This window comes from Giraffa tippelskirchi, chromosome 1 (assembly GCF_054371585.1).
Source record: "Giraffa tippelskirchi isolate mGirTip1 chromosome 1, T2T-mGirTip1v1.2.pri, whole genome shotgun sequence".
In the NCBI taxonomy this organism is placed as follows: Eukaryota; Metazoa; Chordata; class Mammalia; order Artiodactyla; family Giraffidae; genus Giraffa; species Giraffa tippelskirchi.
The window spans coordinates 80,076,972-80,103,526 of NC_137275.1; the positions used below are offsets into that span (position 1 = coordinate 80,076,972).

General features: G+C 34.4%; 1 protein-coding gene across 8 annotated transcripts in view; it reads left to right on the forward strand.

Moving 5' to 3' along the window:
* SMARCAD1 (SNF2 related chromatin remodeling ATPase with DExD box 1) overlaps positions 1-26,555 on the forward strand; it is an 84,747-nt gene that overhangs the window by 47,423 nt on the left and 10,769 nt on the right. For 7 of the 8 annotated variants that reach the window (XM_081594917.1, XM_081594938.1, XM_081594946.1 and 4 more), the window contains exons 7-14: positions 2,515-2,616; positions 3,618-3,699; positions 5,211-5,602; positions 14,169-14,368; positions 19,817-19,907; positions 22,856-22,955; positions 23,667-23,726; positions 23,830-23,905. In XM_081594917.1, coding sequence (XP_081451043.1) covers positions 2,515-2,616; positions 3,618-3,699; positions 5,211-5,602; positions 14,169-14,368; positions 19,817-19,907; positions 22,856-22,955; positions 23,667-23,726; positions 23,830-23,905 — 1,103 coding nt within the window. Of the gene's footprint in view, positions 1-2,514; positions 2,617-3,617; positions 3,700-5,210; positions 5,603-5,918; positions 6,282-14,168; positions 14,369-19,816; positions 19,908-22,855; positions 22,956-23,666; positions 23,727-23,829; positions 23,906-26,555 lie in introns of those variants that run through there. The other variant, XM_081594970.1, reaches the window with a different exon arrangement.

The following is a 26,555-nucleotide window of genomic DNA, read 5'->3' on the forward strand; positions in this document are numbered from 1 at the left end:
CATCACCTATTGCTTGTGTATGATAATCTAAAATAATTCTCTAAGACCCATTTGGCTTTCGTATAGGCCAAGGAGGCACATTATATTGGGATCTGGGATGGTGGTGCCAATCTCTGCAATTCCTTCAGTAATATGGTGTTGCTCCTTTGTCAGAGGAACAGTTCTAGGACCTTAGATTTGGTATTTTCTACAATTATGGCCCTTACTCCATGGGTCAAGGAGCTGATGTGGAATTTCTGCCAGTGCCAAATATGTCAGTTGGGACTCTGCATTCTGGAACCAGAAGTATAACTGCAGGATTGATTCATCTTGGGCCCACTGATATGATTTGAGCCCAGAGTTCATGTATCACCTGGCTTCTGTGAAGCTCCAGAATAACCACTGAACTGCATAGGTATTTTCAGTCATCAGGGATTAGCAGAGCTGACAGAAGTGTGGGGTCCAAGATCAAAGAGCAAATGATCAAAGAGCAAATGATAGGCATACAACCTGCTAAATGTTTAATATGTGCTTTAATATATTTAATTCCCCAAAGATAGTTCAGTTCAGTCGCTCAGTCATGTCCGACTCTTTGCGACCCCTTGGACTGCTGTACGCCAGGCTTCCCTGTCCGTCACCAAGTCCTGGAGCTTATTTGAAACTCATGTCCATTGAGTCGGTGATGCCATCCAAGCATCTCATCCTCTGTCGTCCCCCTCTCCTCCTGCCTTCAATCATTCCCAGAATCAGGGTCTTTTCAAATGAGTCAATTCTTTGCATCAGGTGGCCAAAGTATTGGGAGTTTCAGCTTCAGCATCAGTCCTTCCAATGAAGATTCAGGACTGAATATTCTGAAAAATCCTGAAATAGTCAGGATTTCCTCTAGGATAGACTGGTTACTATTTTCAAAATAACTTTTTTCTTTAGATTAGATTCACATTGCATAAAATTAACCATTAAAAATTCAGTGGCATTTAATACATTCCCCATGTTTTGCAAACACAACTTCTGTCTAGTTCCAAAATATTTGAGCACTCAATAATATCATGCTGTATCTCTTAAGCAGTTTCTCCCCATTCTCTTCTCCACCTAGCCTCTGGCAACCACCAGTTGGCTTTTTGTCTTAGGATTTCATATAAATGTAATCATATGTGACCTTTTGTGTCTAGCTTCTTTTACTTAGGTTAATATTTTTGAGGTTCATCCATGTTGTAGCATGTATAAGTACTTCATTTCCCCCCTCCCTTTTTTTAGGACAGAGTTATATTCTATTTTATATGCATGTTACAGTTTGTTTATCCTTCATCCTTTGATGACATTTGACTTATTTAAAATCATGAATGTGCTGTGGGAATAACTAAAGTTTAGGAAACACTTAGGTAATGGAAAAACACTGATCTAAACACCTAAGTTTCTGTTTGTACCTCAGCTGGTCATTGTCCATCTGTGACCTTTAAAAGGATTGTTCTTGGAGTTTCAGTGTCTTCATTTGTAAAGCAAGGATGGCAGTATGAATTTTTGATAGCTTTTCAGTGCTTTCTCCAAATATTAGTATTTCATTATTCCCCTTCTAAAAAATCTCATTGCTTTCTGAATGAAGACTGACCTCATTTTGGCATTACAGGCCTGAAGCAGTATTAGCTCTGGTTTAATTTTTCAACCTTATAGCCTTTCCTTAGTCTCTGTGCTCCAGCCCAAATAGGCCACTTACTAGTACAAAAAACATGTCCGGTTTTCTTCTTCCTACTCCTAACTTCCCTAGCATTTTATATCTCTATCTAGTGGAACTTCCTCTTACTTCTGTTTATGAGGGAGGTATTGCTCACAACTTAGATATTTCTCTCTTAGGTAATGAAAGAAAAAATAGCACTCTTGTTGGACAAGAAAGGAGGTAGAAGAGAAAGTATGAAACTACTTTTTTCTCTTTTGTGTGTAGAGCATGTGGTACAGTTCTTAGCAACATAGATAGATGCTTTTAGATTGACTAAAATACAAAATTTCTCCTATATGTGAACCCAAGAGATCTTTTTCTTTCGTTTAAATCTGGAACCAGTTTCTTCAAATGAAGTTAAGTGACAGAGGAAAGAGATAGTATATGAGTAGCCAGTAACTCCCAAATTAATGTTTAATTTATATATTATTTAGTTTCATACAAGTTTCTTTGTCACCATGTCGCTTTTATGTTGTGACTCAGCAGTTAATATTTATACCTAAATTATTTCAAATTAGTTTAAGTATCATTCTAGTTGTTTTACCAAATATCTCTCATTTTGAGCATTGTATCAATATGAGTGAATTATGACTTACTGGATATGTAGTCAGTGTCTTTGAGTGATCTTAAACCAGTAATATTTTTGTTCTTAAGATGTAAATTTGTCAGTTTTCACATGAACAAAAAGAAGCATTTTGAATTCTTCTTGATTGAATGTGAAAGCTTTCAAATCAAGTCAAAATACAAATGTGATTGTCTTAAGACTGTTTTTCCTGATGATCTCTTAAATTGGTTCTCTTCTTTTTTTTTTTTGTCCCCATTAGGGAGAAGAGTCAAATGAATCTGCAGAATCTAGCAGTAACTGGGAGAAGCAGGAAAGTATTGTGTTGAAATTGCAAAAGGAATTTCCCAATTTTGATAAAGAGGTGAGTACTCATGTATAGGTATTTAATCAGTGTGTGCTGTTTGTATTACAAAATAGATAGTCTTTGAGGTCGACCACGTGAAAAACTTAGAGTGATTTTTGCATTTTTCTAATTAAATACTCTTATTTATCAGTATTATAAAATATGTTTGTTATAACTTGTTTACCTTGTTTATTTGCCTTATTTGATACTATAATATCAATATTATAATGATAACATCGTATAAGCATAACAAATATAACTGTAGTAATAGTTGTCAACTCATATATAAAATGCAAATTATCTGCAAGGTCCTCTATAATCCCAAGTCACTTCTTTTAGTTTTCTTCATATTCTCAACCTTTGATTTTTCATAAAGAATTTTAAAGTGTAATAATGCATTTTAGTGCCTTGATATTCCATAATCTTTGGTTTATTTGCTAGATAGTAAAAATACTTTCAGAGTCAGTAAAGACCCATGCCAAGCATGCCATTACTAAAAGAGCCTCTGTTTAATCATATTGTACTTGGAAACAACATTATTTGTTTCACATCAGGAATGCATTTATACCTGTATTGGTTTATTCAGGTATACTCACAGGTAGTACATCTGCTAAATTCTGATGAGCTAAAGGCAAAGTCTTGTTGCTATACTGGTTCTTTACATATGTTCAAATTACATTTTGAAGTTATCAGTTTATGAAAAAGCTTAACTGCATGTTGAAGTTTAACTGAGCAAACATTTTTTGATATTCTGGGTTCAGAGTACTCTATAGCAAAAGTAGGAATGCAAAAACTGTCAAGCTTCCTTCTCTTTGAAGAAAGACTGTTGTATATTTATGGAAGTGAAATTATATATACAGAAAGCATTTGTAAAGAGCAACATAAAAGCAAGTGTGAAATCATCAGATACGAATTCTTTTAAGTTTTTAAGTGATTTATTTTTTAAAGTATAAAACTTTTCTTTTCAACAAGTCGTTAATTCTAGATTTTTAATAAAAAGATCAATGACTTATTTCTAGGAATTAAGGGAAGTACTCAAGGAACATGAATGGATGTACACAGAGGCTTTAGAATCTTTAAAAGTATTTGCAGAAGACCAAGGTAATTATTCTATGTTATTATAGAAAATTCATACTTCCCAATATACTATATTGTATGTAAAAAAATAGTAAACCTATTAGTTAATAACCAGAGAATGGGATTGCAAGAGATATTAGAAACCAGTTCCCTGTATTCCTTGTAATCATTGTAAGATAGATGTCCTCACCTACACTACATGAATATCAAAAGCATCGGTATCAGAAACTTATAAGGTGAGTGTCACTGGCATGGAAGAAAGTCACTGATCCCATAGTGGAATATTTTTAACTTCAGGAACTTAAGGGTCTCAGAGAAATAGTAGGGAGAAGTTGAACCACACATGTTTAGTGGCATTCTTAAGTAGGAATAAAGTAGACTAGCTCTTCTTAATTTCAAAGCCAGTTTTTTAAAAGCCCAACACAATGGCTGTGGGTTTTTTGTTGTTGTTTTTATTAATGAATTATCTTAGGTAATGCTGTGTAACAAGTGCTCTTGACGGCACAGAGAATGGTATTGTGTGGAGAAAAGAAAGCCACCAATATCATCAGTTCTGAGTCTGAAATAAGATTCAGAAGAGAAGGATTATGAATGTGAAGAAATGTGAAGAAATTCAATTTATTTTTCTTATTTTTTAATATATGTACAAAAATGAATGTATGAAAATGTGCAAGTCTCAAAGCTCTTTGAGTAAGTAAAACATTCTAGATAAGAAAATAATGGTTATAGATTAATTGTTCATATTTCTTACTAGTATGGAAAATAAATGTACCTTCAATCACAGGTATCTTAGAAATCCATGGAATATAATAGATTAATCAGTGATAAAGTAGTGGTGCTTTTTAGTAATATATTTAAATGACTTTTAGTAAAGATGAACCTAGAATAGTGGAGATGGGTGATGGGAAAATTAATTATAAAATGGGTAGTTTTAATTTAGGATGAGCGTATTGGGGCTTCCCTGGTGGCTCAGAGGGTAAAGTGTCTGCTTGCGATGCGGGAGACCTGGGTTCGATCCCTGGGTCGGGAAGATCCCCTGGATTAGGAAATGGCAACCCACTCCAGTACTGTTGCCTGGAAAATCCCATGGACAGAGAAGCCTGGTAGGCTTCAGTCCATGGGGTCGCAACGAGTCGGACACGACTGAGTGACTTCACATTCTTGTGTTTCTAACACCCATCAGTTTTGGCCTGGGGATGGGGCTGCTAAATACCATCATGGGTGTCTTATGTATATGCAGCTGCCACTTATATTCTCACAATCTTTGATAGAAAATAAGGATTTATATTTACTTCATTTTAAGAAAGAAGTTATCACCTGTTATTGAAACTAATAATTCATTGTATAATTTCAAATTCTACTTCAATATTTCTCTTTAAGGTAAATCAAGATTTAACAATAAATTGTAATTGAATTCTGTATTGAAAAACACATGAATACTGTTTTAAATATTTTTCTTACATGAAATCTTAAAGTCTTATATCTTTAATTTGTATCTTTCTAATATAGTTATTTTTGTCTTTCTTTGTACTCAGATATGCAATATGCTTCACCGAGTGAGTTTCCAAATGGAAAAGAGGTTTCTTCAAGAAGTCAAAATTATGCTAAAAATGCAGCTAAAACAAAACTGAAACAGAAATGCTCCATGAAACCACAAAATGGTTTTAACAAGAAACGTAAAAAAAATGTATTTAATCCTAAAAGAGTTATTGAAGACTCTGAATATGATTCAGGTTCTGATGTCGGTAGTTCCCTAGACGAGGACTATAGTAGTGGTGAAGAAGTGATGGAGGATGGCTATAAAGGTAAAATTCTTCACTTCCTTCAAGATGCTTCAATTGGTGAACTTACTTTGATTCCTCAGTGTTCTCAGAAAAAGGCTCAGAAGATAACAGAACTCCGGCCCTTTAATAGTTGGGAAGCTCTGGTAAGGCTACATTTTTTTCCCCCTGTGTGTGTGTATGTGTGTGTGTGTGTGTGTGTGTGTGTTTTCACTGTACCGTTCATAGTCAAGGTGTCTTCAGCCCAGGGAAGCATAGATGGGTGGCCTTATCCTGTGTAGAGTCAAACATTACTTATCATTCTAAGCCAATAGTATTTCAAATAGTGTCATATGACCTAATTTTGAATGAATTAGGGGGTGATTTTCCTGAAAAACCCCAAGCTGATTGGCTGGGCATACTGTCACTCATTTTTTTGCATAGAAACTTGGTTCATTTCACTGCAGAAGAAGAAATTAGAGCTTCCATTAAGGAAGGAGTTGTTTGCTAGCCTGTTCTGATCTGTTACTGCTGAGACACCATGCAGAAAGCAAGAATGTGGCAGAAATTTTACAACAAGTACTTGAAGAGCAATAGCAACATCCAGGGGAGCTCCATGATTCAAAATGCCAGCCTAAGTGTTTTATGCTTCACCACAAAAGAAGCAGTTGTTTATTTTCTTTTTCTTTTAAAAGTGACAGCTCAATCTCTAACATGCTTTTCTTGGTTAAACAACGCGGCCATTTTATGGAGTGTAGCAGGCTGCAGCATTTTTAAATGGAAAGATAGAAAAGTGTGTGGAAGCCTAGAATTCAAGCGTTAGGTGAAGGGAAGGCATAAGCATTGGTAAGTACACTTTGCATGATCATTCTCTGAAATTTCATTTCCTGTAAACAAGTTTTATCTAAAATACCTGTATTTTCAGTTTTATAAATGTCAACAGTCAGCAAATCTTATTCATACAGAAAAAAATAATAACTCTTGTCTTTTAAATTTTGCTTTATCTTTTATGAAAATGTGGGCTTTTTGAGCATGAATTCTAAACAAGCCCTGCTGTGAAAGCAATATGGATGAAATTTTATAGCTTTAGAATATGAAGTAACTCTTGATGCTTTATAAAGTTTTAAGTTTTATTCTCTAACTTAGGGAGTAAAGTTGTTTTGTGATTAATTTTATACTTGGTCAAATCTGTGTGAACCTAAGTTCCCTTGATGAGTATCTTGAAGTGGCAGTGGGGGAAGGTCCCTGAACAATGGCTGTAAATAGCATTTTTAAAAAAATTAAAATATTTGAAAAATAAAGAAACAGCATTACTAATATTCTGTGGCTTTGAAAATAAATAAATAAAGACATTCATTTTGCCTAAAGCTTTTGCTTTTATAGAGAACATCTGTCAAAGCAGGCCCTTTCAAAACTTGTTTGGCTTTGCCTAAGTGATTTATTTGTTAAAGTATTTGCTGAAGGGCTTTCTTGTTCTTCTTTTCTTCCTTTTCTTCTTTCTTTTAATCTTGAATGGTCTCCTATGTTGTTGCAGAGTTGGGTTGCTCAGGCTTGTTGGGAGTCTGATTTATTTAACAAGGAATGCAATTATCTGCGCCAGTGTGTTTAGTCACTGTAACTACTTGCCCACATATCTTACAGTAAAAGTAAATTATACCAGAGTGATATGTCCCAGATGTTTTTAAAAATATTCAGCAACTTAGCGTGTAGAAAGCATATTTCCCCTACTAATTAATTGGCATAGTTTAAATCAGTCTTGACATGAATTTAGAGATTATCTACTTAAACCTCCTAAAGCATCTGCCCCCTTTCTTAAAATTGAATACAGAGACTGTTTTCACTAGCCATTCATCTAAATGTTAATTATTTTATATAGCAGTTAAAAAGCAAACTTGGCCACTTGGGTTTAGCATATACAGTGCTTTGGTAAAAAAAAAAAGTTAGTAAATGTAACTTTTGGGACATGAACAGTTAAAATTAGCAAGTCAGTGTGTATGAGCTTTGCGTTTTAATTTGTTTAGGACTTTAAGCTTCTCCTTTCAGTTACTTTAGAATTTTGAATGAGACGCCTTCAAGTTATTAAAGGAAAAGTCAATATTATGTACATTTTGGTAAAAAAAAAAAATGCATATATTATAGTTTACTCCTTCCCTATTAATCAGAGAGGCTTGCTAACACACCTGTGAGCTACTTCAAAAAGAAACAAAAGAAATAGCATTTACCTTTGTTTTCATAACTACTATTTTTAGAAATTGCTATGAGAATTAGTTGAAATTTTAATTATGTCCCTCAGTCATACTTAAGTGAAAATTACAAGGCATTATGTATATTAAGAACAGTGTACAAATGTCTAGTAAACTAGACATTATTGTTGAAGCTTATTTTAGTCTTAAGGATTGGAGAATTTGGCAGAACTTTAAACACTCATTAGGTATTTCATTACAGTGCAGACTGAGCCAATAAATCAAGTATACGCATATATTCTAATTATGATTTTTGCCAAGACGACAGTCTCCATAACGTTGATGGGTTAAATGTAATCATTAGTATTTCATTGTCTTATTTTATTATAAAATTAATTTATGAAAATATCTTAGTATCTTTTAAAACAAAAGTTGTAAAGTTGAACAATATGATTATGACTTTATTGTAGAAGTACACTTTTAAAAAATACTCTGAGATATTCTAGTCACTCTTATTTTACATGAGGAAAATTACGTTTTTTTAACAAAATAAGTGCATTATGTGAGGATATTTATGTTTGAAGCTTTATATCCTTTTTAAAAATAAAAATCTAAAGATTGTCAAATTTTCCTCATAATTTTTCCATTTCTCTTATTTTCATGCTTAATAGCAGTCAAGTGTGTGCTTATGGTGAGAAGCCACGTCATTAAATCATGTAGACTTTGGAAATATAGCCAGCCAAAATGTTACTAGTTTAAAAACATGTACTGTTAATGTGGTAAAATTGGAGTTTTTATTGCCAGATTTCGCACATTTGATGTCACCAGTTCATCTGCTTACTGAATTTTTATTTAGCTTTGTGCAAAGTAAGGTGGAGATACTATTATGTCTATGATAATCTTATGTTGCACATTTATACTTTAATCAGAACAGTAGTGTATACTGATCAGTTGAAGATTCATGAGTAGCTAACTCTATGTAAATAACTCAACCTAAAATGTTTCCATGTATGCATTTACTTCCATAACATTTAGATCAGCATAAATGCAGTTTTCTTTGACTGTTAACCAAGCAAACAAGGTTTAGCTCATGTGGAAACACTAAGCTCCTCATTGTGCTGCTCCCATCCTCTAGTAGCTTATACTACAAGTTTTCTTTTGCTTTGTTTTCCTTGTGGTTATTGTAAAATGTCTGTGAATTTGTCACTCGATGCATTGTAATGTGTACTACTTACTGATAGGGTAGCTTCAGTAAAATGTATAAGATTGCTGTATTCAGGTTTTGTTGTCATTTTTATAAGTTTGATAAATATTTATTTTGAAATTACATATGCATTTGAGTACTTTGTAAGCTGCTGTCCCATTTTTTATTTAGGTGGGGAATTAAATCTGCTTTTAAACAATTTTCCCCTTCCAATAGAAATTCAGTTACTTGTGCTGTAAGAGCGACACATGGTGGCAGGAGATAGGTACTTCAGTTTATGGCTATTTTAAAAACATTAAAGGCCTTAAAGTAATACTTTTTAATCAAAGAGATGGTAATCAGGGCCATGTTGATGTTCCTTTTTCATGTAATTATCCAGTTAAGTATCAATTACTTTTTCTTTCCCTCTGAAAGAAATAGCTTTATCATTTTTTTTTTGAAGAATTTGTTTTGTCTAAAATTGAATCAGTACGTGCAAGAAGAAAAAAGAAAGTCAAGTTTCGCCAAAATTCTACCAAAGATAGTCGCCACTTAAGACCTTATTGAGTATCCATCTGTTTATGTGTACGTTTGTATATTTCACATTATGTAATTAGGGTCATATTTTATGCTCATCAATAACTTTAGATTTCTTAGTAGATCCTGCTTTTGCAGAGTACTTTGTATTTCTTAAATCTAGTTTTAATGAAGCTAAGTAACTTACAGGATTGTTAAGTGGTTTTTGTCTTCAGAGAAGTAACATAACAGTAGTGTTCTTACACCTTTTCTTAAGGGGAGATGCCTATTTCCCCTGCCTCCACTCACACTTGATGAAAATATTTTGAAATTAAATGTTGGATTTTTTAAATTTATTATTTATGCATATATTTAAACAGGTTAAATAATTCTACAGCCTTGTTCTCGCTGAAAATCCATATCTATCTGCTTCCTAGCCCATTTCTTGTACTGCAAATAATTGCTTCCACATCTTGTCTGATTCTTATCACTTTTATATCTCTAGGTAATATAAACATAATGCTTTTCCAAATTTTTCAGTTGCAGGGCTTATTTGTTGACATGACACAAGACATTATAGCATTGTGGTAGGATTAGCTCTCTTCTCACTGTCTGCCTCACATGCCCATTTCCCAGGCCTAGCAATATGTTAATAATGTGATAATTTTGAAAATCTTTTTTTTTTGCTATCTACTTTGTTAGACTATGCAAATGAATTTCATAAACTGAACCTTGTAATATACGCATGATTGCTTTTTTTCTCCTTGCTCAGCATTTTGTTTTCCCTAGTTATTAGCTGTCTTGATTTTTCTCTTTTTTTAGCTTTGTATGTATACTTCTTACTTCAATTCTAGACTCTTCCCTGCTGCTGCTGCTGCTGCTGCTAAATCGCTTCAGTCGTGTCTGACTCTGTGTGACCCCATAGACAGCAGCCCACCAGGCTTCCACGTCCCTGGGATTCTCCAGGCAAGAACACTGGAGTGGGTTGCCATTTCCTTCTCCAATGTATGAAAGTGAAAAGGGAAAGTGAAGTCACTCAGTCGTTTCCGACTCTTAGCGACCCCATGGTCTGCAGCCTACCGGGCTCCTCCGTTCATGGGATTTTCCAGGCAAGAGTACTGGAGTGGGGTGCCATTGCCTTCTTGTCTAAATTTCCCCTCAGTTATTAAACATTTCCGATATTTTATCAGTTTGGTCTTCTTGAAAGTCTTCTGGAGTCTTAAGACCTGCTCTGGTTTGGACTGGTTGTTATAGGTCAAATGATCAGTTGTGACATTGGGGTCTGATTTCCCTGACATCCTGAGGAAAATGGTTTTTCTCTCTGTGTTTCATGCCTCTTTATTTAGTTCCTTGGTTTTATAAATACCTGCTAGGAAGTGATTGAATAATAGAGTGGAGCTAAATGGCCTGGTTTTAAATCCCAGTTCTGACATTTTCTAGCAACTTACATGACCTTAAGCAAGTTTTCTCTCTGTTGCTCTATTTCTTCATATGTAAATGGGGTATAATTAATGGTACTGACCAGTGGGGCAGTCTAAGGATTGTAAAGTAAGTGCCTGTTCAGTTGTCTGTCTCTTGAAAAACGTTAGTGGCAGATACCCACAATATATTATTAGTGAAATGTTAAGAAACCATTGTAGTTTTCTACTCATCCATCAGTGTCATTTCTAGACATATTGAGTCAAACTTCTTTGGATCAAATAGTTTTTCTGTCTTTTTAACCCACTCTGTGCTTTAAAACAGGTTTATGACTGGTGACATTACCCACAGTATATTTAAGACTACTTTTTTCAGCCTCCCTTCGGTAATTTGACATATTCCTGTCCAGTGAGATGTAACAAGTATACTGTGATTTTTGGAAAAAATCCTTAAAGGATCTCTTCTTCCCTCTTGGTGTGATGTTGGGAACCACATGCTGAGGATATTGAAGCAACAAAGTAGAAGTTTTGGTTTTTGGAACCACTCTACCAGATCTGAACTGCCCCCTAGAGTCTTCATTTACATGAGAGAGATGTTTTGCCTTTACTATTACTTATTACTAAAGCTAATGTTAGTAAATTTATCAAACAATGCAGCTTTTTTCTCTTTCTGATGAGAAATGAAACTGTTGTCTTACATTCATTGACAGTGTATCACTACTTAGATCTGAATTCTAAACTAAGAGCAATAATTTGGATCATCTCTAATGTTGGTTGTCTTTTATGGAAAGAGGGGTAAAGAGTGTGAGAAGCTCAGGGAGTTAAGTTTTGAAACTTTGACTTCAAAAATATCCAAAATGTCAAGTTCACTAAGTCTCAATCAGACTGTTACAGCACTGTGAAATGAGTTGCGTTTTGCACACCCCATCATTGTTCCTACAAGCATATCAGACATAAAAATTAGAATAGTGTGGCAAACCTTTGTGTACTCATTGCCAGCTTCAGTTACCCGCTTGGATCTTGTTTCATCTGTCCTCCCCACTATTCCTCCATTCCCCATCTCCCCCCACCTTCCTCTGCCTCTCTCCCTCCCTCCTGCCCCAACTCTTCCTTTAATCTTTGGTGAAGAAACTGGATCATTTGTTCTGTAGCTTCCCAGTCTGGGCTTTTCTGGTTGTATTTTCTGTGCAATTAGAAGTAACAGAATTAGAATTAAATGTTCCCACCAGTACTATTAAATGGTTGGTGATGTGTTCTTTCATCAGGAAGTGGTAATGTTTGGTTAGTTGTTTGTTTAATGTATGTATCTCCTACTTCTCTAGGTTCTGACATATTAAATTGAATCTTTTTTGAGTCAAAACTGTTCTTTGCGATTTCTGGCGTTATTACTCTGAAAGGACTTCCTCGATTATATTATACATATGAACTTTTGTTTTTTTCCCTTGTGAGAGTCAGACACAACTTAGTGACTGAACTACAACTTGTAATACCAGTTGTTAACACTTAAACTTGTATGTTGTGTGTGTTTCCCAATGACTGTAAACCACATGAGAACAGGGAATATGTCTGTATACCAGGTATGTTCACCAGCCAGAGTAGTGATAAATAAAAATGTTACTTTATTTAAAAATAAAACACACAATAAATGTCAGTTGGTTGCAAAAAAGGTGGGGGTTGCTTTTTAACTTCCACGGTTTTATTGTGTTTTATTTGGGGAGTTACTAGTTTTAGTGAAAAGAGCGTAGACTGGGGAGTCTTTTATCCTGCTATATAACCTTGGAAATTGAACCTTGATTTATTCATCCAGAACTGGTAGACTGATCTTGCAGTTGTTGTGAGGACTTACTGAGTCTTACCTAGCAATCTCTGGCACATACAAAGCACACAATGTATGTTCCTTTTTTTTTTTTTCTTGGTTATTCTTGTTGGTTCTCTCTCACACATACATATCACAAACACATACCCCACAATAGACATGAGATTGTTTTGGGGTATTCCATTTAAAAATAAAAATACTGTAATTAAAAGTTCTAGTAGAACCTCCTTAAAATCTTTCTGTTCTTTATGTGTAAATCTTTTCCCTGAAAGTACCAAATGGAAGGTTACATTGTGATTATGAATGTATGTTGTCCTTGTGAAAATATAAAGTAGTGTGCAAATAACTTTGTATTTCACAATGCTGTTTTTTGGCATACTGCATCTTTGTTTTGTTTTTTATTCCTGCAGTACAGTAATAATATGGCTTTGGAACAGATTAAAAGTTTCATTTCTTACCAACTTACTCTAAGTTAGATAGATATAAAAAATGTATTTTTTATGAAATTTTCTCAGTATATCCTCTACTAAATTTCTATTGCTTGAGCTTTTCTGTGAACTTAGAAATATTGTGATAACAGGGATTATTTAGAGTTGTTAATGAGATTCTTGTTACAACTTGAAAAAATATGCCAAGTAAGATGTCATGAGTCAAAATCATGTGGTTTTATCTTGATAAGAAGGTTTTAGTTTAGCTTTATTCTGTCCTGAATTTTGTTTATTTTTCTTTTTGTCCAACAAACAGCTTTCAAATAGCTACTGGGATTTTTTCTAATCCTTAACACTAAAAATATTTTTTTTACAGTTTTTCAGGGTATATTATTTTTCAGCTATGTGGAAAAATTCTAATTCTGTTAAAATTTCTATGCTGTGAAGTAATCAATATCGCCTTTAGAAAAATAAATACGAATATATTTTGAAAGAAATTCTGAGTTTTCACACAAAACCATTTATCCAAGTCTTGTATTGAAATTGATATTATTTTTAAGTTTAATCAAACTGTTGAATTGGTCACAGTTAAGTTTTGATTCAGGCAGTATCTTTCCAAGTATTAGTCTCAGTTTAGGGTAAAATATCAAGGGACAATATCAATAATTGGAATTTTGAAAGCTTGAGGGGTTGTACTTTGATGCTAGATAGGGAAAAGTATATTTCAGAAAAATGAATCTTATAGTCATGTGACTGTATGTCATATTCATAGGAAGTGACAAAAATAAGAGATCTGGTCTGCAGTTATTACATTTGGCATTGTTACCTTTGGTAATAGACATGAATTGAGTTTTAAAGGCAAAAAAATGACTGATAGGAGACATTAACAATTACATTAGAGTTTCTCCCATAAGAGAACAGCTACTAGAATCAAAGTAACAAGCTTGGGATTGTGTATTTTGAAGAGAAAGATGTATTTTATTTCAACATGATGAGTTTAAGATGGCAGTGAGATTTATCAAAGAGAAATATGAGAATGAAAATGCCCGTTGTCTTTGCACTTGATTAAGGAAGGTCATTAATAAAAGTTTAAGAAACTTTTTTTCCATCGCAAAGAAAGAAATTGAGATTGACTGTCCGTTTGACTCTAGATCTGAACTGTTAAATTATTTTTCTTTTCATGCCATAGTTCACAAAGATGTCCAAAACGAATGGCTTATCAGAAGATTTGATATGGCACTGTAAAACACTGATTCAAGAAAGGGATGTAGTTATAAGGCTTATGAACAAATGTGAAGACATTTCAAATAAACTGACAAAACAAGTTACCATGCTCACTGGAAATGGAGGTGGATGGAACACAGAGCAACCCTCCATTCTGAACCAAAGGTAACACTTGTATGCACCTATTTATTGCTTTATCTCAGTTGTGTAAGTTTTTTTTATTTCTATATTGTGTCTAGGAAACTTAACCATGGAAATGATAGGAAAACTAATGTTAAAAGAGAAAACCAATTTATGTCCTAAAAACCATTTTATGTCCTAAAATGGTACATAAGTGGTGTTTGAATTCTTTTCCATTGATCCCCTTTCCCCTTCTCCTCAGTCAGGATATTTTCCTCCATTATCACATTGTAAGTTAGAGGGAGAAAATATTATCGTCTTACATAACCTACATTTTCCTTGTGATGACAGATAATTTCTTATACAGTCATAGAACCTGAAAAGGTGATTTTAGCTACCTCTTTACTTAATTTAGGGCTTCGAGGAGTCAGCTGCTCAATTGTATCAACGTAAAAATTTGTCTTAGTTCAATTTATTTTTAATCATGAATGAAACGATTAAAATACCCTATATATGTGATTAATGTTTTAAATGCTTTCAAAAGCCCAAATTTTTAAATCTTTTTGAGGTAAAAACATAAAAAATGAAAAGGACACTTTTATTAAATAGATTATGTAAGGAAAAATGATTAAAAAAAATACAAGAAGTATATTCCCCCACCTGTTGCTGTCAGTAAAATACATTGTCAGAATTCTTGCAAAAAAATAAGCACTAAAGTATTTTCACTAAAAAAAATTGTCCAACAACGAACATACTGACACAGCATTTTGTGATTATGAACATCCCTACTTTGCATGATGTTGGGATATGGTGGGCGGACGGTTGTTTTGAACTTCTTTTAAAAGTTTATTTTTAAGTTGTCTGGAAACTTATAACTGTTCAGAATGCTTCCATTTTAAAAAAGGTAGAATTGTTTACTGTGATAATACATACAAAGGCAGAAACATGGAAACAGTCAAAGTTTCTAAGATCAGAGCCTACCTAGTTAGAATTACTTATGGTATATCCATACTCTGCAGTGTTATGTAACTTTTTAAATGAATTATTTCTGTTCAGAATATTTCTGGTAGGTAAAAATAAGATTAGCACCAGGGCCTCATTAAAATTAATGACCTTTGTTGGTGATTTTATATACTTCTTCTGATATTTTACTAAGTTAATGATCAAAGCATATTTGCTGATCATTGGTTAATTAAAAATCAAGATATGAAAAAAAAATCAAGATATGGTTACTGGCCTTTAATAGTAAGCTACAATCTTTTCTGTGCCCTCTAGGGTGCTATGGGATGGTGTAGGGAAACGTGATGCAGTTCCCACAAAGAAGCTCTTTTCTCTGTTGCATAGAAAGAACTATGACCATGTCAGCAAATTCATCTCCTAAAAGTGTAGTTGGAGCTGCTCCTTCTTGTTCTACAGCATTGGATATGGGGAGTTCTTCACTCTACAAGGCTTACCCAGTTGAGTCTACTTTATCGTAATTTGGATTTTAAAAAATCAAGTGCTTTATTGCATCACTTAAAAAATTTATCTCTTAAACCCACATCCACAAAGTCCTGTCACTTGTAAATAGTATGATCAGGTAATAAAGCTATCCTTTACGTTAGACTGAAGATTTTTTTTATGAAATATTGAACAGATGAGAAAAATAGTTTCTTTTTTTTGGTGCTTATTGGTTCTAGTCCAAAGTACAACTTCTGAGAACCTGTACAGATAGTCTAGAGTTTATTTAGATACACTTTTAGGGGGTGAAATTTGTTGTCTTGGCTTTTGTGTTAGCCATTGTAAGTTGCACAAGCAACTTGCAGAGTTTTACTTGGTATACTGGCCAAGCATAATGGCTGCTTAGTATAGAAACATTTAAAGTACTTTCCTTGCCTTGGGAAAGGATTTATTAGCACAGAAGAAAATATTAAGCAATCCTGATGAATAACCTGTTTGCTTTTGCTTAACAGAATGAATTCTTTGTAGTAAAGTTTATTTTGAAGCAAAATTATGTTAACTATTTTCCTATTATGAATGTATAAGAATTATAACAGAAAAATAACCTTTTAGAGATAAAAGAAAGTACAGACATAGTGTAACTATGACATTTTTAACTGTAACCTGTTGAAGTCCTGGCAAGAGAAAAAATTCTCATGTATCTCAAAACCATTAACATTCATAATCTTTATTTTAAAACATCAAAATTAAAATTGCCTTAAGTTAAAATATAATAATACAGTGAGGGAAAAGTTAAACAAACCTCAGCATTACTCCTATTTTATTCCTATCATAAATGTAGCCATCTCTCAAGCTTTAGCATTTAATCAGCATTTTATCAGCTTTATACTGTTCTAACTGAAAAGATATCTCATGTGTTCAGTGTAAAATAATATTTAATTATGTGTGTCCTGTCTTTTTTGGGGCTAAATCTACTAAGGTTCTTCTGATCTTGTTCATCCTCAACTTGACAGGATGATTCTATATCCTGTTCCTAAACAGTTACTGTGAAACCATTTGACAGTGACGTCAAATGCAAATCTATACTGCAGACATAATCCAACTAACTCAGAGTCCTATGATATAAATATTTTAATAGTTTGGATACTGCTATTAGTACGAACTATTATTGTGGTAGTATTTTCAGCATTCATGTTATACTTAAGGGATATAAATTTTTGATCAATTAGCATCCCTAATCTGTTTCATATGAACTACTGCAAAAAGTTTAGCCTTCTACTTCTGCATTTTACACTTAAATTTAGCACATTGTATATACTCCAGTTTTCTATTTCAGGCCTTTCTCACCTTTCAAAATAATTTTGAAGCTAGTTTTCTCTGACAGGAAATTTAAACCCAATTTAATTCCCTCTGAAAAGATATCAGAATAACTTATATCTAAAAGGATTTTCCCCCCTAACAAAACAAGTAACTTTAAACATGCTGCCTCATTTTCTTTCATGACCTCAGAAAATCTTAAAATTATGTAAACTTGTGGTTGGGGTTCATATGCAGTCAAGTTTTTAGAAAACTTTGAAATGTCAAAATTAATGGGAGGTGTAATTGTATAGCAACTAAATATTATTGACTGACAAAGACTATAGCTGCCCTGTTTTAAAACTTGTCTTAACAAGTGAATTGGAAAAGTGTTTGCCAAAACTGCATTTTCAGTGATCCTTCTGCTTTCTGAAAAGATATGTGTTATGGGCAGCAGTGCTGCAAGAGCCAGTTACTTGTAATTTAGATAATTTAGTTACTTGTAATTTAGATAAATCGAGCAGAAGAGCAAATACACACATACATGTACTCAATAAAGGTATTTAATGTCCAGATCAGAACAACTACTATAGCTGCTTTATGAATGGGGATGAAACAATTGTATTTGAATGGAAAATTCAATGTAGTAGATGATTCTCAAAATCTCATCACTTTTTAAAATTTTATGTATAGTTAAGGATATTTTAATAGACTCATTTCTCAACATGTGTTAGTGATGCATAAATTCAGTCATTTTTGTTTGTTAAAAATATTTCTTAGCTATTTGTGATCAGTTTACATTGAGATAGCATATTGGCTGTTGGCATGTGTTTATAAGTGATGTAATGTGCCTACCTTATCGAGTTTTTCATCATTTTCATGGAATGTGAACCTTGATCTGTGGGGGATGACTAAGATGTTAGGCATGACTCAGAAAAATAATAGAAAGTTCAGTTTAAAAATAGAAAGTCCTAAAAAAAAAATAAAAATAAATAAAAATAGAAAGTCCTGACTGTAGAGTAGGTGGCTCAGAGAGAGAAAACTTTCACGTTTGCTGTTTAGTGATTGAAGGCAGAGCCCTGGATCGGACCTGGATTGAATACCAGCTCTACCACTGTAGACACAGATTTGGATAACTGTGACCTTAGGCAAGTTACTTAACTTCTCTGAATCCCAGGGAGGATTTCTCATCTGTAAATGGAGATGATTATAGTAATAGCACCTACTTTATAATGTGGTTAAATAAAGTAATAATGCATGTAAAGCCCATAGTAGAGTGTCTTGAATCCAGTATTAGCATTTATTCTGACTACCAGTATAGTAGAATTTATTTGGATCTGAAAAGTTGAGATACCTTCGATAGTATATTCTACTCATTATTACTTTTGTAATGGCATAGAAATAGTATTGGCCAAGAAGACCAAAGACATTTTAAGAAATGAACTGTAAAGACTTCAGCAACACTGCTGACTTTTTTCTACCTCTACTTTTAATTTTTTCAGATGAGAAATGTTTTGCAGATTGCACATCCCACAGTTGAAGAATAGGTTCTGATTTAAGATGGATACCTTTCTACCTTACCTCTTTTGACCCCTGTTCTAGTTAAAGTGTCTCAATTTCAGAATTTGACCCATTAACCATTTATCATACCCATGGCGGTGTCTAGACACATTCCCTATGTGCAGATAGGATATGTACAACAGAAATTAAAGGGACAGAATAAAAGCTGTAGAATGAACATGGCCTTGTCTTAAGTTTTCATGTTAATGTGGGGTTTAAGCTGCCCTCTAGAGTATAAGAATATGCTTTTGAGTGATAGAGACTTTCTGAGTTAAAATTTTAGCCATAAGAGTTTGCTTTGTAGTTACGGAGCCTCAGGCAAATTACTGAGCCTCAGGTTTTTTTGTCTGTTAAAATGATAATAGCCTACCTCTATGGAATACTAAAAGATTGAATGAGGTGATACCTGAAAATGATATTTTTGTGTATCTGTGTATATAATAGACGTTCAGTAAATACTAGTTTTTAACAACTTGAACTTTCAGAAAAAACTTGTTTTCGTCCACTGTAACCCTTCCATGTTACCTTTCAAGAAAGTTAATCCCAGGGATTAATTTGTGTTCACAAATTAAATAACATTTTGACACTTGCCCGCTGTTTTCTATTCATTGGTATTTATTGATGCCTAGCAAGTTTACGTTTATACATAGTTCAAACATAAATACACAATGCATACCTGCTCTATAATTATATATACCAGTGACATTAAAGGTGATTGGCATTCATTCAGTAAGTGTTTATTAAATCAGCCTGGCAAAGTAGCAAATTATGCTTATGCTTTTGTTCTGATGCTTTAAGTTCCTTAGTGTGCTAATACTCATTCGTAAGAATACATTTTTCTAATATAAATGTTAGCTTTGTAATATGTTACCATAGTTAATAGTCTAATATGTAATTAATTTCGTAGCATTACATTTTAACTGAATATGATAATACCTTTTGTAATTCTTATTGCCAGAAGAAATAAATCAACAAATACACAATAAAATTTGAGAGACTTTTTAAATCGTATTATGTTTTGGGTTCATTTTCTTAAGTGTAATTCGCTTTTATTAATAACAATAAGTTAAAAGGTAAGACCACACCTAGATACTTTCCTTTTTGTGTGCATTGTAAACCTAAACTGCGTCTCAGAAAACTAGTAGAGAAAGTTAATAGAATTATAAATCTATAACATTCGGTAACTCTCTTTACCAGCTTGTCACTCAAGCCCTATCAGAAGGTTGGTTTGAATTGGCTGGCATTGGTACATAAACATGGACTTAATGGCATTTTGGCAGACGAAATGGTAAGTAGTGCTCTATTTCTAGGATATATTATTAATAGGCATCCTTGCTGTCATTTAAAAAATGAAAATTTCCCTTGACCCTGTTAGTTTACTGCTCTTACCAAAGTATAAGCCCTCTTACCCTTCTCAGTTTTCTATTGCTTATGTGAGTTTTAGCTTTCTTACTTCCTCTCAGAAATGAAAATAGGTTTTTTGCCTTTCTCATCAAATTAATAAATATATGTTTTTAAAATTAGATGTTACATAAAAATACATAGAAAAAAACAATATCACATATAACCTTAAAATAAGTATTTATTTTGCTGTATCTTTCCAGATTATTCTGCAGATGTGTTTGAATGCATCATACATACATACATCATACACACATACATATATATATATATATATTATACTAAAAGAGATTTTACTGCATGTGCTTTTCTATAGCTGCCTTTAAAATTGATCATAGGTACTTGTCCTCGTCAGTAAATAAATCTACACATTTATCATCACCATCATCTCAGCCATTTTACTTTTATTAGAGATCTCTGAGTTTCTGTTCTTTTCCAAATCACATTTTACTTGAAGGTAAGCTTAGGAAGTTCATTACAGCCAATAGTCCAAGTATTGTCATGTAGAAACTTGACCTTTAATCTAACTTTTACCTTCCTTCCTCCACCTATACTTTTTAAAAAGTGTTTATTAAAAATGAATCATGTTCAGTGGAGAAAATGTTTTGTTTTGTTTTGTTTTTTGGAGAAAATGTTTATTGAATATATATGTATTAAATTGTGGTGGGGGTGGTGTTCAGTCTCTTAAGTCATGTCCAACTGTTTGTGACACCATGGACTGCAGCACGCAGGCTTCCCTGTCCTTCAATATTTCCTGGAGTTTGCTCAAGCTCATGTCGAGTCAAGGATGCCATCCAACCATCTGATCCTCTGTCACTCTCTTCTCCTCCTGTCCTCAATCTTTCCTAGCATCAGGGTCTTTTCCAGTGAGTCAGCTCTTTTACACTGTGTAGAATTTCAAAATAAAAATTAAAAAAGATAATAATCCTTGTCCTCTGTTTTGCTTCTAGTAAAATAATCTTCAGTATTTTAAGACAGTTCCCACATATACCTCATACTTTTGTTAAGACAGAGAAGTGATTTAGAAGAGTGAATAATATATGTGGGATTTAAAAATAATTAGAAGTCATATATAGAATATAGAATAGTACAATTGTGGAAACTGGACTTGGAAATCAAATCTGGGTTCTGGGTCCACATTTGTCTTTCATGGGCTGTCTAACCTTTACCAAATGACCTACTCTCTCAAGGCTTAAGTTAATAAAACATAGTAATTCCTATATCATAAGATTATATTTGGTATCAAATGAGATATATTATGTGGAACTGTTTTTGTATCCTGTAAAGTACAATATTTATGATAAGGTACTGTCTGCTAGGGCTTCCCTAACAAAATATTAAAGACAGAGAGACTCATACAACAGAAATTTCTCCTAGTTCTGGAGATTGGAAGTCTAAAATCAAAGTGTTGGCAGGTTTGGTTTCACCAGAGGCTACCGTCGGGTTTGTAGATAGACACATTGCTGTGTCCTCACATGGCTTTTCCTGTGGGCACATTCAGTCTCTTCTTCAAGATAGGGGTTGGGCCCTTAGCCTTATGACTCTATATTTAACTTATCTCTTTAAAGGCTTTATCTCCAAAAAATCCTAACATTGGGAGTTAGGACTTCAACATGTAAATTTGGGGCTGGAAGCAATTCAGTTCCTAACAGTTAGCAATGTTTAGCTCTCCTGAGGAACTATTCTTCCTCTCTAGCCTTTTTTTGGAGAAGGAAATGGCAACCCACTCCACTACTCTTGCCTGGAAAATCCCGTGGACGGAGGAGCCTGGGAGGCTACAGTCCATGGGGTCGCAAAGAGTCGGACATGACTGAGCGACTTCGCTTTCACTTTTCACTTTCATACATTGGAGAAGGAAGTGGCAACCCACTCCAGTGTTCTTGCCTAGAGAATCCCCCAGGGATGGGGGAGCCTGGTGGGCTGCCGTCTATGGGGTCGCACAGAGTCAGACACGACTGAAGCGACTTAGCGGCAGCATCAGCAGCCTTTTTTTAATATAATACTTCATTGATGTGCATACAGATTTTCAGCTTAGTGACTTTTTACATGTATGTACACCCATGTGACTGCCTCTCGATCAACATTTCCATCATCCCAGAAAGTTGCCTTATGCTCCTTTTCAGTCATAACAGGACCACTATTCTGACACCTATGACAGTACAATAATTTTTTTTCTGATTTCTGAACTTGGATCTATGAATAAATCCATACAATATATACTGTTTAAACAGTTTCTGGTTCATTTGGTACATAATAAAATTACTGAGATTAACCCATGCTCTTACAGGTATCAGTGGTTTGGTGGTGGTGGTTGCTTTTTATCCATTCTCCTGGCAGTTTAGATTATTTCCATTGTGTGGTTATTATAATAAAACTGCGTCAATATTCTTACCCAAGATTTTCCATGGACATATGCTCTCATATCTCTTGTATATATTCTTAGGAGTAAAATTGCTGAGTAATAGGATGGGTATATATTCAACTCCAGTTAGTCAGTGAAATGCCGTTTTCCATCAATCCAGTATGTATTAAATGGTTGCTTTATTTAACAATTACCAAAATTATATCTGTTATATGCAAGCAGAAGTCTTTCATATTAGTGTGTATCACATATTAACTAGCGGTTAAAATACATCCCACTCTTTAAGTTGTAGTATCACTTGGAGATTATGATCTGTTTTATGGTTATTGAGAACTAAGAATATAGTAGAGTTGCATTGTGGGGAATCATAAATAAAACCAGAAATATTCTTTTTTCTTTCATTTTCCCAGTATTTATTTGGGTCTTTTGTTTGTCTTTACATTTAATATGTTTTCTTTTAAACTTTTTTTTAGGGCCTGGGAAAAACTATTCAAGCCATTGCATTTCTGGCGTACCTCTATCAGGAGGGTAATAAAGGTCCTCATTTGATCGTTGTTCCAGCATCAACTATAGGTTTGTAATACTGTGGACAATTTTACTTGACTAAATAGTGTTTTATATGAAGGGAAGAAAAACTGTGTGTGTGTGTGATTTCTTAGTTTGTGGAGGTGAATGTGAATGTTCATTTCTGTGGTTTCCTTATAACTTTTCTCCCTTTGCATATGTGTGTTATTATACTGGAAGTCTTTTTAACGAAAATAACTCCAGTATAAGTTAGTTATTCAGCTTATAAATTATTACAGATCAAGTACCATTTGAAAAGATTATTTGTTTTTGTAGTACTTTTAAATTATTTTCATGAGTAATTTAAGGGAAGCTAAGTGATTTAAACTTATAATTAAACATTTGTTAAGTGAGAAATATGCAATTTATCCCAGTTCAGATTACTGTTTCATACTTTCAATTGATTGTAGACTGGAGTCAGAGAATGGTATGTATGAATGTAACCCCCCCAAAAAAAGAAACCTCAAAATTAGAAATTAATAATCATCTATAAATATAATGATTGGGCTTCTGCTCTTTATTTTGATGCCACCTGAAAATCGCAGTCATTTTAATCATCAGGGATAAAATTGTGAAGAGTTTGTGATTTTTCAAAATCATCTTCTGTTACTTTATGAAAGAAGAAAGTCCTGCTAGAACTTGTTAGACTTTAGTGTTCATTTCATTGCACACATATATCCTGTTGTAGCAGATGCAAGTAATATCTCTTTTGTCTCATAGATAACTGGTTAAGAGAAGTTAATTTATGGTGCCCCACTTTAAAGGTGCTCTGTTACTATGGTAAGAATATGTCGTTATTCTCTTTGGAAACTTCTTTAAAATTTTAACATACAGTTAAGTCAGTAAATACAATCAATTTGTATGTTTTATCTTTAAATTCTAGGTTCTCAAGAAGAACGTAAACAGATTAGATACAACATTCATAGTAGATATGAAGAATACAATGTAATCGTGACCACGTAAGTATTGAGAAAAAAAATTAGAAGAAAAAACATGTTGTACAGCCACCAAATCTTTTTTTTAAAATGTTTTTAAAATAGTAGTAGTAAAATGAAATAAAATTTATGCTAAGGACTGGAGAAGGGCATGGCAAACCACTTCAGTATTCTTGCCTTGAGAACCCCATGAACAGTAGGAAAAGGCTAAAAGATAGGACAATGAAAGATGAACTCCCCAGGTCGGTAGGTGCCCAGTATGCTACTGGGGATCAGTGGAGAAATAACTCCAGAAAGAATGATGGGATGGAACCAAAGCAAAAACTATACCCAGCTGTGGATGTGACTGGTGATAGAAGCAAAGTCCGATGCTGTAAAAAACAATGTTGCATAGGAACCTGGAATGTTAGGTCCATGAATCAAGGCAAATTGGAAGTGGTCAAACAGGAGATGACAAGAGTGAACATCGACATTCTAGGAATCAGCGAACTAAGATAGACTGGAATGGGTGAATTTAACTCAGATGACCATTTTATCTACTAATGTGGGCAGGAATCCCTTAGAAGAAATGGAGTAGCCATCATGGTCAACAAAAGAGTCCGAAATGCAGTACTTGGATGCAATCTCAAAAATGACAGAATGATCTCTGTTTCCAAGGCAAACCATTCAGTATTACAGTAATCCAAGTCTATGCCCCGACCAGTAACGCTGAAGAAGCTGAACTTGAACAGTTCTATGAAGACCTACAAGACCTTTTAGAACAAACACCCAAAAAAGACGTCCTTTTCATTATAGGGGACTGGAATGCAAAAGTAGGAAGTCAGGAAATACCTGGCGTAACAGGCAAACTTGGCCTTGCAGTACAGAATGAAACAGGGCAAAGGCTAATCGTTCTCTTTGCCAAGAGAACGCACTGGTCATAGCAAACACCCTCTTCCAACAACACAAGGGAAGACTCTACACATGGACATCACCAGATGGTCAACATCGAAATCAGATTGATTATATTCTTTGCAGCCAAAGATGGAGAAGCTCTATACAGTCAGCAAAAACAAGACCAGGAGCAGACTATGGCTCAGATCATGAACTCCTTATTGCCAAATTCAGACTTAAATTGAAGAAAGTAGGGAAAACCACTAGACCATTCAAGTATGACCTAAATCAAATCCCTTATGATTATACAGTGGAAGTGAGAAATAGATTTAAGGGACTAGATCTGATAGACAGAGTGCCTGATGAACTGTGGACAGAGGTTCGTGACAATGTACAGACGACAGGGATCAAGACCATCCCCATGGAAAAGAAATGCAAAAAAGCAAAATGGCTGTCTGAGGAGGCCTTACAAATAGCTGGGAAAAGAAGAGAAGCGAAAAGCAAAGGAGAAAAGGAAAGATATTCCCATCTGAATGAAGAGTTCCAAAGAATAGCAAGGAGAGATAAGAAAGCCTTCCTCAGCGATCAATGCAAAGAAATAGAGGAAAACAACAGATTGGGAAAGACTAGAGATCTCTTCAAGAAAATTACAGATACCAAAAGAACATTTCATGCAAAGATGGGCTCGATAAAGGACAGAAATGGTATGGACCTAACAGAAGCAGAACATATTAAGAAGAGGTGGCAAGAATACACAGAAGAACTGTACAAAAAAGATCTTCATGACCCAGATAATCACGATGGTGTGATCACTCACCTAGAGCCAGACATCCTGGAATGTGAAGTCAAGTGGGCCTTAGAAAGCATCACTAGGAACAAAGCTAGTGGAGGTGATGGAATTCCAGTTGAGCTATTTCAAATCCTAAAAGATGATGCTGTGAAAGTGCTGCACTCGATATGCCAGCAAATCTGGAAAACTCAGCAGTGGCCACAGGACTGGAAAAGGTCAGTTTTCATTCCAATCCCAAAGAAAGGCAATGCCAAAGAATGCTCAAACTACCGCACAATTGCACTCATCTCACATGCTAGTAAAGTAATGCTCAAAATTCTCCAAGCCAGGCTTCAGCAATACGTGAACCGTGAACTTCCAGATATTCAAGCTGGTTTTAGAAAAGGCAGAGGAACCAGAGATCAAATTGCCAATATCTGTTGGGTCATCGAAAAAGCAAGAGAGTTCCAGAAAAACATCTACTTCTGCTTTATTGACTACGCCAAAGCCTCTGACTGTGTGGATCACAATGAACTGGAAAATTCTGAAAGAGATGGGAATACCAGACCATCTGACCTGTCTCTTGAGAAACCTGTATGCAGGTCAGGAAGCAACAGTTAGAACTGGACATGGAACAACAGACTGGTTCCAAATAGGAAAAGGAGTCCGTCAAGGCTGTATATTGTCACCCTGCTTATTTAACTTACATGCAGAGTACATCATGAGAAACGCTGGGCTGGAAGAATCACAAGCTGGACTCAAGATTGCTGGGAGAAATATCAATAACCTCAGATATGCAGATGACACCACCCTTCTGGCAGAAAGTGAAGAAGAACTAAAGAGCCTCTTGATGAAATCGAAAGGGGAGAGTGAAAAAGTTGGCTTAAAGCTCAACGTTCAGAAACCTAAGATCATGGCATCTGGTCCCATCACTTCATGGGAAATAGATGGGGAAACAGTGAAAACAGTGTCAGACTTTATTTTTTGGGGCTCCGAAATCACTGCTGATGGTGATTGCAGCCATGAAGTTAA